Here is a 14,666-nt window from a genome sequence, read left to right on the forward strand (position 1 = left end):
TATCCCCCCTAGTTTAGTAGATAGCCCCTCGGGCCGTTACTGATGAACTAACCAACAAACACCATGACGATACTCCAAACAGGTTCTCTATGAGTCATGTTTACCTGAATGCACCCGACACATCTAACTGTTAGTAGATAGCCATCTCTGTTTCACTACCGTACAATAGAAAGTAACACTGAGGAGAGGAGAGGAGAAGGACACACACACACACACACACACACACACACACACACACACACACACACACACACACACACACACACACACACACACACACACACACACACACACACACACACACACACACACATATATATACTGTATAAATGTATGTTGTGTTAAGGTTTAACAGAGTGCTCTCATTCAGCAAAGCCTTTCCCAAGTCAAATTAATGGATATATGGCTTTATATTCAACTCCAGGTGGAATGCATTCATTTTGGTCTATTTTATTTCTACAGTAGATTTTTATAGTTACTGAGCTTATTGGTAAAAATAATTGCGCCAGTGCCTTCCTTTTTCAACTTTTACTTGTGAGTCAACTTTGACCAGGAGTACAGTATATCTATACTTTCACTGGGGTAAAAGAAAAAAAAAAACAGTCACACTTAATCACTTTCACTTTCACCTGAAAAAAAGCTGTTCTACAAGCTTCACAATTTTGCTACTTTTGTTTGACGGACATGAACTCATTGACTGCCAGAGTTAAACATCATCTACTGTATAGCTGCCCTTGCCAGCGATTCCAAGCGTTTTTATTAGCCTTTGAAAATCATAGAATATTTTTCTTCACAAAGATCGCTTTAAAAGACGTAGCCGAGTCTCGTGGAATCGGAGAAAAGACATTGTGCCGCCGCAATAATCCAATCCATAGTTGTGGGCAGTTGAATGTGGCTTGTTTTGGCCAAAAAGCAACAGAAAGCAGAGACATTTTTATTTTCCTAAATCCTTTAACCTTAGATCGGACGGGCCGGGTTTGTCGTGATCACATTATTTCAGGGTCTACTGTTCTCCAGAAGTCATAGGATCACTCATACATAGGTTGGCGAATAGCGCCCTTTAGCGTAAACCATTGAAAACAACACACACTCGTCAATTCGTCAATGGCACTGTTAGCCTCGGGCCAATTGACGAGTGCACTCGTCAATTGCAGTCAATTTGAAAAAAACAAAACAAAAACAATGTTAAGAGTTGAAAATGTGAAAGTTTTCTCCCCGACATAAACAATAACATAATTCAAAATGAAAGTAAATTCAATATTGAATTATGATTTAAAGATTCATAAGTAATAATAAGATCATCGTTTTATCCAGTTATCCACTTAAGCCCTATGTAAGCCCTAAAATAGCCAATCTACAAACTCACAACATTGCTTCACACATTTTCACTACTTGTGAAATGTTTTTTTCTGAAAAGTTTGCCTATAGCATGCCCAAAATAGCATTGCTAAGTTGAAAGTGTGGGAAATGGTTCATAAGCATTGTTCCTTCTCTTCTCCCAGGAATCAACATGGAGGCTTCAGACGTTATCACACAGAACAAGACAAAACTTCAAGACATTCTAATGTCAAACATTCACTTTGTCATCCAGTGTGTATTTGAAGAAAAGCTACTGGTGCGCTTTGAATACATAAACCTGAAAAGCATCTCTCTGCCATTCGACGCAGCCACTGAACTTGTGGACAAAATGATTTTCAAGGGTGAAACAACAGGCAGGTCGTTCCTGCGTCTACTACAAGACACAAAACTAACAGACGTGTTTCCCGATCTGAAGACAATGCCATGGTTCAACCCTCCATCCACACCTTCAACTGACCCAGCCACACAGTCATCTGAAGAGGAAGTCAAGGTGTTGAGTTGTGAACATGATCCAGGGGAGCATCAACTTTTCTGTGAGGAAGAACAGAGAGCTGTGTGTCATATCTGTGACTCCTCTCACCACCCTGGTCACAAGCTGGTACCTATAGAACAAGCAGTCAACAAACTGAAGGACCAACTGAATTCTGACCTCAGGACTCTAAAGGACAAGAGGAACAAATACAAACACTTTAAAAATAGATACAATAAAGTTGTTCCACACAACAAGAAGCAGGTGGAGGTCACAGAGAAGCAGATCAAAGCAGAGTTTAAAAAGCTCCACCAGGTCCTGACAGAGGAAGAAGAGGCCAGACTGGCAGCTCTGAGGGAGGAAGAGAAGCAGAAGGAGAAGACTGTCAGCAGACAGATGAAGGTCATTCAGGAGCAGATCTCCTCTCTCTCAGATAGCATCTCTGCTGTAGAACAAGAGCTGCAGAAACACAATGTGTCATTTCTCAGCAGTTATAAACACACTCAGACCAGTGCCAGAGTCCAGTGTACACTGTCAGATCCACAGCTGGACTCAGGAGCACTGATAGACGTGGCCAAACACCTGGGAAACCTGACCTTCACAGTCTGGGAGAAGATGAAGGAGAGGGTCAAGTTCACTCCTGTCATTCTAGACCCAAACACAGCAGCTGATTGTCTCTGTCTGTCTGAAGACCTGACCAGTGTGAGATTTACAGAGACAAAGCAGAATGTTCCTGACAACCCAGAGAGGTTCATTCGGTATGCCAGTGTCCTGGGTTCAGAGGGTTTCAGTTTAGGAAAACACAGCTGGGAGGTGGAGGTTGAAGACTACCCTAGCTGGATTATAGGTTTGGCTAAAGAATCTGTTGACAGGAAGGCAATGAAATACATCACACCAGAACATGGAATCTGGTGTTTAAAGCAGAAGGATGGTGTCTATGATAATGGGGGTAGTGAAATCATCCCAGTGCAGAGGAATCCTGAGAGGATCAGAGTCCAGCTGGACTATGACAGGGGGGAGGTGTCCTTCTACGACCCTGAAGACATGACTCACATCATCTACACTCATAAAGACACTTTCACTGACAAACTCTACCCATATTTCTCTATTGGACCAGCTGGTGATGCTGAAACCATTGAAATCCGAGTCTGTCAAGAACCAGTGATGGAAGAAGTACTCAGGTCTTTTACTTGAGTAAAGGTACAAATACCACAGTGTAGAAATACTGGTACAAGTAAAAGGGCTGATTCAACAAGTCTTGCGATCAAAATTAGGGCTGTCACAATTATGAAATTTCACTTGATGATTAATTGTCACACAAATAATTGCCATTAACGATTTAATTGTGTTTTTGTTGTTAAACATTGGAACATATGAATACAAATGTACATTTCTTTTGTGCTTTTAGGCTTCGTAAACAAAAGTTGCACTGGGCAAAATATGACAAATAACACTTAATAATTTCAAACTTTAAAACAGTAAAATAGCGGAAATAGCTGCTCTACAAGCTTGCAATGCATCACTTCCTGGCGCATTGTAAGTTTGTAGATGAGCCAAATAAAGAAAAAAGCAGAAATCTACTTTTTTACATTTGAAAATGAACATGTATGAACATTTTTAAACATGGAAACAATTACGACCCTAACCCTAACCGTAAAAAATGCGATTATCTCAAATAATTGTGATTAGACGATTATGTAATAACAAGACCATACCCGTGGGGGGATATGCACGTAGCACGCATGATTTGGCAACCCGGGATGCAGCGAACACAAAAACGCTAATAAACAGATGACATTTGGGGAAAGCGAAAAACAGGCTTCGCTGTTCCGTGCACATGGTAATGGTCAATGGCTGTGTGCAAATTCAGGTCAATTGCTCCAGCCACTGAGGAGAACCGGGCAGAAGAGATATTGGGCTCACCACCCACAGAGCTTTGTCGAATTATAGGAGGATTGTGACAGGCCTAATCAGAATATACTTAAAGCATCAAAAGTAAAAATATGCATTATGCAGAATAATGAATTACACAATAATAAATCATACTTATACAGCAATTATTGATGCTTTAACCACATTAACCGGGCTTTCTCTATTTAGCAAAATAACAGCTTTTTCTTCATTTTTTCGAGATAGTGAAAATAGCAGATCTACAAGCTCACAGCGTTTGGCATTGTGACATATTTTGATGAAGTATATGGGGCTTAAGCTGTTAATGTGTAGTTAATGATAATGATGGGTCTTATTTGTATTATTTTATATACGGTGACCACCCCATACATCTTAATTTACATGTTGATTATATTGTAATTATAATCTACAACGTTACTAAAAGTAAAACATTATGTTTTTAATCTTTTTATTTTTAAAGGTGTAAATGTCCCTCATCATTCTAGTGTAGATCATTGAGGAGCTTTGTGTTATAAATTAAATATATTGTTACTTCTTACATTTAATGATCTTATATTTACACTGAAACATGTCATTCCTTTATCATTGTCATCATTAGTTCTCATTTGAAAACTGGCATTAGAGTGGAGATTTTTATTTGAAATAAAGTACTATTTGAATTAATAATGTACATATTTGATTCTATTCTTCTGTACTGTATATATATTTATAGATATAAATACATATACTGTACATACTTGTGAGGTCATATTTTACATATAAGGAGGAGTGAGGTAAGATGAGCAAACTTTTACTTATCGTTGCTGTCAGGTGGAAACCCTATACATCCAAAACTGTTACTTTTCAGGAAATGGAATAAAAAAAGAAGCTGTGTTCCATTGGATCCAATGTGGTTATTATTTAGTCACAAACTCTCGTTAATATTTTTCATTGGTTTAGTGTATTTATAAAACCCACAGACATAGGCCACTTAACCACTTTCACTTTGTACTTTCAAATATTTTCAAAAACAGCAGAAATGTTTTTGTTACTTTTTGTAAATTAGTAGGGCATTCATTTACAAAATAAAAACATACAACATTTAATTATGGAGATACAAGGTTTGGTGAAAGTTACAGGAGTTCTTACTGTATGTTGTGTGTGATATGAAATGTGAGCTTACCATAATCACAGTAATCGTTAATCATATTCCATCATATTCAAGGGCTTTTGGAGAGAAATCAGACTTTCAAATTAGATCACTGCAGAGGGCAGGTGTGTGTATATGTGTCCAGCTGACACTTGTTGAAGCTCGTTAATGTTATATGCATCAAGGCAATTATGCTTCTGCACTGTCAAATAAGCCAACATCTAATCTAAGATTAGTGGGACTCATTCAAATGACCACCAGTGAGTCCCGGGACTCACTTAATTGAAAACCTAACAACATCACTGTATTATATTAGATGTATTAGATATTTATTAGATATTATATTGATTTTATAACAAAAAGAGAATTTGATATGTTATGTTGTTATATGACAATTAGTTGACTTTTGGTGAATAAGACCGCATATATCGGTATTGGTTGATATCGGTATCGGTTGATATCGGTATCGGAAATTAAGAGTTGGACAATATCGTAATATATCGGTAAAAAAGCCAATATCAGACATCCCTAGTTTTAAGTTTCGTGTTTTCGCCATTTGGCATAGCCCTCTACCATATTGGCAAGTTTCGTAACAACCGACTGCACGGTTAGGCCTAAAGAACGGCGGAAGAATGGTAATAAAACCAACAAAAACAAAAAGGGACCACAGCACTACGTGCTTGGCCCCCTAATAAAACCTCCAGAAACCAAAGGGGACCACGACACTACGTGCTTTGTATACGTATACTTTGGCTATTCAAAAATAGCAGATATACAAGCTCATAGCGTGTCACTTCGTGCCGCGCTATAAGCTTGTAGTTCTGCTATTTTTGAAAAATCTTGAAAATTTGGGGGTCCTTGACATGAAATAGTTTGAGAACAAAAACTTATATAGCGACATAAGTTTTTCAGGAAACTTAGGATTTAGAAGACATTTGTCTGAGGCTAGGGTTAGTTCTATAAAGCATACAAACGTATAAACCCTATACAATCATCCTGCCTGGTGCAGAACAAGAAAGAGAGTAGCAAGGTAAGCCTAGCTATATGGCATCAGCACAAACCACAGGTAACGCTACAGATGACAACAGAACGGAGGTCACAAGAGTCACACAACACTGAAATGCTACTGTATGTGTAAGGTCAGAGGGCATCTGAACAGGAGTGGGATTTCCTTGGCCGTTGCACGTTGGGAATGCATTGCCCCTCCGGTTATGCAACACCCGTTGTAACTGTTATTATGCTTTGTCAGAGTACCGGCCGCAGGTGTTGTCAGAGAGCTTAGTGCAGCATTATCACAGTACTTAAAGGCTAGTACAGGATGTCAGTGCTATGTTGACATATTGATGACATCATGGGAGAGAGAGAGGGGGAGAGAGAGAGAGAGAGAGAGAGAGAGAGAGAGAGAGAGAGTTGAGATGAGTTCTCTCTCCTGAATGGATGAAAATTGGTAGTCCGACCTGTGCAGGCCTGGAATTACGTCATTTTCGGGTCAAGGCCACTTGGCCTTTGGTGTTGTTAACTTTTTTGAAGGCACAAAGGCCAAATGCCAGGACAGGAAGGCCATCAAATAAAACAAGATTTTAGTCCATTGAAAGAAGTAATTTAATGTAAGGGTTAAGGATTTTAAATGTAATATGTAGACTCTCTGCAGTGACATAAATAAATAATGGTATTTACAATCTGATTCATGCTCAGCCCTGCACCAATCATAGTTACTGGATTGGTTTATGTACTTAGGTCACTGTCCTCTATTCATTAAGACCACTGTGGCCTCAGGGCATGCCATTGTTTTGAGGGGCACAAGGCCAAACTGAGGGCCAACGACGGCCGCAGGCCTTCGTGGTATATTCGGTTTACTAACGAGCTGTAGAGACAGACAGAATAGAATAGAATAGAATAGATCAGGAAAGGAGAAGTGTGAAGAGGTCAGATATCATGTCTGTATACATGTGTATCTCTTTTAAATGAATACAAATGACAGTGTTGGTTTCTCCGTAAACCAAATATGACCATGTTATATACCATGAGAGTCAAGTTGGCTTGTCTCCACTGTCTCCGTTTTCCTGTAAGTCGTTTGGCCCACCTGGTGAGACAGTGGCACATCTCATTGTTACCAATGGCCACATTTGCATCCATTCAGGTCTTTTCAAAGGCAGCTAATCAATAACTTACAGAACAAAAGGAACCCTGCAGTGCGGTGGTGAAGCGAGTGAGGGAGAGATTTCAGCTGAACCTGAATTTAGCCTGGAGATCAGGTACTTATTTTACTCAAATCCAGTGGTGGAAAAGGTACTCACATTTTTTACTTAAGTAAAAGTATCAATACTGCAATAAAGAAATACTCTGTTACAAGTGAAAGTTTGGAATTCAAAATGTACTTGTATAAAAGTACAACAGTATTGGCATTTTAATTTATTAAAATGAGTTCCGGATTGCAGCTTTAAACACAACAACATAAAGGCTGGAAAAGGTTGGGGAGGAGTTATTATTTCATACAGTGAAATAACCCTAATTAGAAAAGGACCAATACACATTTGGCTCAAGGTCAAAAAGGCAATAAGCATTTTGATGAATGGACACAAATCCCCAATGGAGTCACCGTTTTATGACTATGAGACCCTAATGGCACACAGAGACTTTTCCCAGGCTGTGTGGGGATTTCAATGCCAACCGCTAATCTAAGCCAATCTACAAGCTCACAGCGGGTCTCACAGAATTCTAAAACTACTTTTAAAAAAGGAGTATTTTAGTATTCCTTTGTTTAAACCAATCATGCATTGTATGTATTGTTGAATGACAATAAAGCAATCTATCTATCTAGCTGATGTATCTAGGGTTAAAGTTGTCGATTGACTGATTCTGATCCTATATTTACTAATTGGCTGGGGACCCCCTGTGTGTGGGATCATGCGGCCTAGTCGCTTCTTTTGGGCTTGTTGTTAGGCCTGTCTGCATGTTTCTCTCACAAAATCTGGCAACACTGGTTTGCTGCTGCCTGCGTATCACTGCTCACCCTCCACCACCCCAGCACCCACCTGTCGTTTTGGCTACTTTTATGTGCGAGGGATTCGGAAGGTCCCTATTGATGAGGGATAATGTAATGTGCTTTCTCAGAGTACCTAAATGTAGTTGTGTGCAACGTAGGTTCGGGAGTAGAGACCGCCCTCTGCTCAGCCGCTCACGTTCATGATCAAGTTCACCACAGTAATCACCACAGTATAAATACACCTGCGATCGTATCACCTACCTCTTTGATTTCGCTTGCGTTGTCAAAATGCCCTCCCCCTCCCCAACATTCCTCCATTATTTTACTCTCCTAACATCTCTATCTTCTTTCCTCCAGGAGCCCCGGGGGGGGGGGGGGGGGTAGCGTTCGGAGCAGAGGCGACAGACAGCTCCAGGGCCGAGCGACCATGGTCGTCTGGCTCCCGAGACTACACCCCCACCTCGGGCTCCTCATCAATACACATACTACATCACATTCCATTCAATAAATACTGTTTAACTTCAGCAGAAGGTGTGGTCTCTTACTAGTGAAAAGTATGTTATATCCTTTGCAAATATGTTTATCCATTCATGGGTTGTCCTGACTGAAGGACAGTATGAAGTATTGGGGAAAAGGACACACTCAAGTAAGTTAAAAGTTCCTCAAAATTATTTCTTGGAAATACTGTCACAGAATAGAATAGATTTACAACCTGTATCTTTCAAAGTTTCCAGTAAGTTGCTGACACATGAAAGACAACAGCGGAAAATGAACCGTTCACTGTGTGTGTGTGTGTGTGTGTGTGTGTGTGTGTGTGTGTGTGTGTGTGTGTGTGTGTGTGCGTGTGTGCGTGTGTGTGTGTGTGTGTGTGTGTGTGTGTCCTTCACAGCTTAAGCACAGTCAGCAAGACTGAAGAACAAGAGAGAGACAGAGAGAGAGGTAATAGTAAAGTGGGGGAGAAGAGAGGAGAGATAAAGAGAGAAAGAGTTAATACGGAGGGAGAGATGGATGGATGAACCACTGAGGTAGAAAGATAAACAAAACAACACAGTGACAGATGGAGAGAGAGCAATGGAAAGAGAGGAAGGATGGAGTGTCAGAAAGACGTGAAAGGAGAGAGAGAGAGAGAGAGAGAGAGAGAGAGAGAGAAAGAGAGGGGGGGGTAACATTAAAGTCAATTATATCCCAAGGTCTATTCCTGATACAGACATTTAACCACACGCACGCACACACACGCACACACGCGCACGCACACATACACACACACGCGCGCGCACACACACACGCACACACACACACACACACACACACACACACACACACACACACACACACACACACACACACATACACGCACACACACACGCACACACACACAAACACTGCTTTCTCTCTCAAGAGTTTTAATTAGATGTGTGAAGATTTCCCAGTCACTGAGCCATCAAGCATCAATATAAAACGAGAGAGAGAGAGAGAGAGAGAGAGAGAGAGAGAGAGAGAGAGAGAGAGAGAGAGAGAGAGAGAGAGAGAGAGAGAGAGAGAGAGAGAGAGAGATAACAGTAGTGGGAAAGAGCAGAAGAGGGAGGTAAAGAAAGAGAAAGCGAGAGACAGAGGGGAGGAGGGAGAGATGGATGTGACATTGAGGGAGAAAGATAAATGAAAAAGCAGGCTGACAGATTGAGAGAGCTATATGAAGATAAGGATGGAGAGAGAGAGAGTAATAGAGAGAGAGAGAGAGAGAGAGAGAGAGAGAGAGAGAGAGAGAGAGAGAGAGAGAGAGAGAGAGATCATTGGTGTTAGGTCATGGTCACACATGAGCTCCCTGTTCATTTCCACTCTCAAGTCAAAAAGTGTTTTGCGCTGCAGCGTTATGACACGGCACTATAGCTGACACGGCACTAGCTGATCTACAAGCTCACAATGCGTCACAAAGTGACGCATTGTGAGCTTGTAGATCTGCTATTTTTGCACACTATAAAAGAAAATGTGCTTCTCGACTATTTGATTAATTAAAAAAGAAGATGAAAAGAATCAATGGTTGCAGCGTTTCCTCCTACTTCATCGATAGCCGCGGGAAGTAGGGGTGCTGGGGGGGCTACAGCACCCCCCCTAAAATAATCTATCAAAAAAAAGAAAACAATTTAATTAAATACAATTAGTGCCCCATACGTGAGCAATTTAGGAATTATTCTCGTCTATTCTCGTGGCAACGCCCTGAACAGATTTTGTGCAGAGTTTGGTGAGGATTGGACCATGGTGGGCCTTTGCCCCCCCCCGGGCACCCCTAATCAGTGTTGCCAGATTCTGTGAGAGAAACAAGCAACCGGGTCTGGGAAAACAGGCCCAAAAGAAGCGACTATGGGCCACATGAGCACTTTAAACATACATCAGCTTTTTGAAAATAGCAGATCTACAAGCTCACAACGCGTCGCATCGCGACGCGTTGTGAGCTTGTAGATTGGCTATTTTCAAATATAATCTTGGGGGACAATTTAAATAAGCAGACCTGGCAACACTGCCCCTAACGTGGCCCCTGGTGTGACTACTCTCATGGCCGAACCCTTGTGCTAAGTTTGGTGAGGATCCAAACGGTATATGCATGTGGCAACCATTGTGTTCCCTGGTGTGTCTATTCTGATGGAAGACCCATGAATAGTGTAATAATGCCACGTTTGGTGCGGATTATATGACAATGGTGCGCCTCGCGAGTCCGGATGGTAGGCCGACATTTGTGATGTCCGCCGTCAACCCACACTCTAGGCAATTCTTTTTTCTTTATTGGTATTTTTCAATTCACATACAGGTTAATGAGACAAAAGCATACAAAAACAGTGTATGTTACCCCTCCCACCCCCCAAAGTTCCCGCTCCACCCTCTAGGCAATTTTTATATAGGATAGGATATCTTTCCATCTTTCTTTCACTTCCTTTTTCTCTCTCCCTCGCTCTTTTCACTTTCTTTCTCTCTCTCTCTCTCTCTCTCAGCACGTTGCCTGGGGGATATAGCTGTCTACGCTCTTCCATTCCCATGGCTGTGGTGTCATGCCTCAGGCTGTCTACTGTAGGTATATCTACATCAGTGTTTGTTGAACACATTGTTCTCTCCATGGGGCCGTCTGCAGCACTGATAGCTTCTTTAATAATGCAACACCCAGCGGGTTGCTGGCTGTCTGTCTGGCTATACCACTGACTGGCTGGTTCTCTGGCTGACTGACTGACTGTCTGTCTGTCTGTATGGCTAAAGCACTTCCCTAACAGTGGGTCGGGACCCATTTCTGGGTCCCAGACACATTTTTCTGGGTCATTAGTAAATAACCTTTTTTGAGCGGTGTAGCCGCTCCTATAAGTGGAGTTGGGACACCTCATTAGTACACCCTTCGCTGTACTGTGATTGGCTCATAATAGCACACCCCTCTACGTTAGTACACCCCTAGCTGTACTGTGATTGGCTGACTCTATTGGCTGACTCTATTCAGCACTGTGATTGGCTAGCGAGACACATGATGAAATGAATAACCTATAAATAGGACTATGCACTAAAAAAAAAAACTTTTTTTTTAGTGAGCTTCCATCACTGTGATGACCACACCGCTCACTTCACACTGGGTGTGATTTTTTTCTTTCAAAAAAACTAAACAAAATCATACATAAAAAAAACAATAAATTCCATCTCCCCCCCATCTCTCTCTCTCTCTCCAGTTTTTTATACTTCTCCACTAGAATTACTTATTTCATGATTCAGTTTATTATTGTAAACATACAGTACATTTACCAGTTAAGGACCTATTTTATACTTCAGCTTCTCGAAAACAGCCAATCTACAAGCTCACAACGTGTCGTGCTGTGACGCGTTATGAGCTTGCAGAATCAATGCTTCACTTTCATAAAGGGTAAAATGTTAATTAATAGCCGCATATGTGAACAACCTTTGGTTTTAACTGTCCAATCACTGTTGCAGTCTGGGGCCAGTGTGCACACAGTGGTACTACGATAGCTTGTAGATTTTCTTTTTTCTTTTGCAATTCGTTGTGCAATTTTGTTTTACTGTGAACTGATTTTTCCAACATAATCTTTCAAGACAGATTCTGCTAAAGGGAAAACAAATATTTTCTTCCTTTTTTTGGTTACAGAATGGGTTCCCAGACTGTCTCCAAGACAACTAGTTATGCTGTAATGCATGGTAGCCTACTCCAGACTAATTGTGATGGACACAAAAGAACAGAACTCCAGTATTTATTCATAACAGGCTAGGATGGTTTAGGATTGACCAATTTGCAGGTGCTCAGTTGTGCTCATTCATTGCTGATTAATTTCCCATTGCCATTGACAGACTGCAGTGTTGTGTAAACAAAACCAGTCACAAGATTATTAGTTTTTCTTCAATCCATGTGTGTGGCATATATATTACTGTTTGCTCAGTCTGGTGGAGCATACTTTATGTTATTCACATTACTGTCATGTTAAAAAAAAAAGTTTTGTGAATAAACACTAAAATAAGCAAGGTTACTGTAGCAACATGTTGTGGTATATGCCAGTAGTGAAAAGTAACTAAGTACATGTACTCAGTTAGACCCCATGAGAGTATACAAACCGAACCAAATGGACTGGGTTCATTTGGTACTACCAGTACTAAAGTGCAATTTTGAGGAACTATTACTTTACCTAAGTCAATGTCAATTCTTTCAGTTCTTTATAATTCTCCACTACAATTACTTGACAGCTTCAGGTACAACTTATTTCCAGATTGAGATTGTTATTATTACAAAACATACAGTGCATTTACCACTTACGGCCCTATTTTATACTTCAGCTTCTCGAAAATAGCCAATATACAAGCTCAAAACTTGTCATTTGTCTATTTTCGAACAAGCTTAACATCGACATTTGAGCATGTTTTACTTTGGTAGCCTACAATGAGTACAGTAATGTTGATGCCAATACATTTGTACTCTTACTCACATAAAATGTAGATTTATGACATGCATAGGAGTATTAGGAGTTAACAGTATGTAACCTACTGTGTATGAGTAAACCATTATTTAATGGGAACTCCCAACCACCCACCTCTGAGTTGGGTTAAATGGGTTAAAATATCAAAGAACAAATCTCAAATCTCTGCATCGCTGCAAGACATCACTATGCAAAACCAATATCTGAATTTGTAGCCATGATTTCCTCCTTTCATATGACAAGAAAAAAACAAAAATGAAAAAAGCTGTCTGTCAAAATCTGTCACTGTGATTTTTGCCTCTCCTTGAAATGTTTTTCTTTTCTCCTTGCTCTCGTCTTCTACAGCCTGACCACACAAACACACACACACGCACGCACGCACGCACGCACAACCGCACGCACGCACGTACGCACGCACGCACGCACGGGGAGGGAGCATGGAGTTGAGTGTTAGTGTGTGAGACAGACAGATTATTGTTAATCCTGTTAATCCAGGAGAAAGCTTGACAGAGGACACAGAAGTGTTGTAGCCAACGCCGGCCCAGGGTTCTAAAGCACACATTTCCCACGTTGTCTTTGGGGTTGTGGACAGTGGTGTCAGTGATGGGAGAAGTACTCAGATGTATACCATGATATAAAAATACTAATGAGTAAATGGCCTGTATAAAAAAGATCACTTCAGTAAATATACTTACAGTAACAAAAGAGTACTGTATTTGACATCATCAACGCAACACGATGGGAACGATGCCTGTTGGGAACGAACGAGACCCATTGGGAACGATGTCTGTTGGGAACGAACGAGACCCATTGGGAACGATGTCTGTTGCGAACGATACCCGTTGGGAACGATGCCCATTAGCAACAATGCCTGTTGGTGCCCGTTGGGAACGATGCATGTTGGGAACGATACCCGTTGGGAAATATGCCTATCGTCTCTGTTTTCATAGTACTTATATAGTACCCACCCATTATCATAGACAGAAGGACAGACAGACAGACAGACATATACAGAGACCTTGGGGTTTTGAGTCTGACCAACTTCCAACTCGGCACAACACTCCCTCTGTCCTCATTCACTCCTGTGATACACAGGGCAAGTTTGAAGTCCATTGGTTGGACGGCTCTGACACACACACACACACACACACACACACACGCGCGCACGCACGCACGCACACACATGCACGCACGCATGCACGCACGCACACGCACACGCACACGCACACACGCACACACACACACACACATCTATCCACACACCTATCCATAATTGCACAGAATTGTGTGCGTGTGCGTGTGCGTGTGCGTGTGCGTGTGCGTGTGCGTGTGCGTGTGCGTGCGTGTGTGTGTGTGTGTATGTGTGTGTGTGTGTGTGTGTGTGTGTGTGTGTGTGTGTGTGTGTGTGTGAAGCGTGTTAGAAGAGGACTGCGGTGCATGTGTAAGAGGTGTTTTGCATAATCACAGGTTGTTGTGAGAGTTAGAACACCCTCTGGGGGGAAACAGCAAAGTGCTGCTTATCACAAACACCCGCCACCATGACAACCATGCCGGCGGCCTTTGATTGGACAGATGAGAGCCAGCGCCAGCGGTGGACAGTACCCAAGTACATTTACTTGAGTACTGCGCTTGAGTAAAACATTATGAGAATCTGTACTTTACTTGAGTATTTGTATTTTTGGGTATGACTTACACTCCACAACATTTCGAAGACAAATGTTATATTTTGACTCCCATGCTTGACCGGGAGCTACAGTATGAGCTTGTAAATCTGCTATTTTTGAAAAATCCTGAAAATGTGTGCAAATCATTGAATATATCTCTGCTGTCCAGCCAGAAACTGCTAACTCCAAAACGCTCATT

General features: G+C 41.4%; 2 protein-coding genes across 2 annotated transcripts in view; one reads left to right on the forward strand and one right to left on the reverse strand.

Moving 5' to 3' along the window:
- grip2b (glutamate receptor interacting protein 2b) overlaps positions 1–14,666 on the reverse strand; it is a gene marked incomplete at its 3' end in the record, with an annotated part of 181,412 nt that overhangs the window by 120,199 nt on the left and 46,547 nt on the right. The gene's annotated exons all lie outside the window — the stretch shown is intronic.
- Positions 1–14,666, forward strand: part of LOC311049409 (E3 ubiquitin-protein ligase TRIM35-like) — a gene marked incomplete at both ends in the record, with an annotated part of 37,139 nt that overhangs the window by 17,289 nt on the left and 5,184 nt on the right. The window contains one exon of the mRNA XM_084062981.1: positions 1,503–3,009. Coding sequence (XP_083919107.1) covers positions 1,503–3,009 — 1,507 coding nt within the window. The remainder of the gene's footprint in view (positions 1–1,502; positions 3,010–14,666) is intronic.

Source organism: Gymnoscopelus microlampas, assembly GCF_963454915.1.
Source record: "Gymnoscopelus microlampas genome assembly, chromosome: 7".
Classification (NCBI taxonomy): Eukaryota; Metazoa; Chordata; class Actinopteri; order Myctophiformes; family Myctophidae; genus Gymnoscopelus; species Gymnoscopelus microlampas.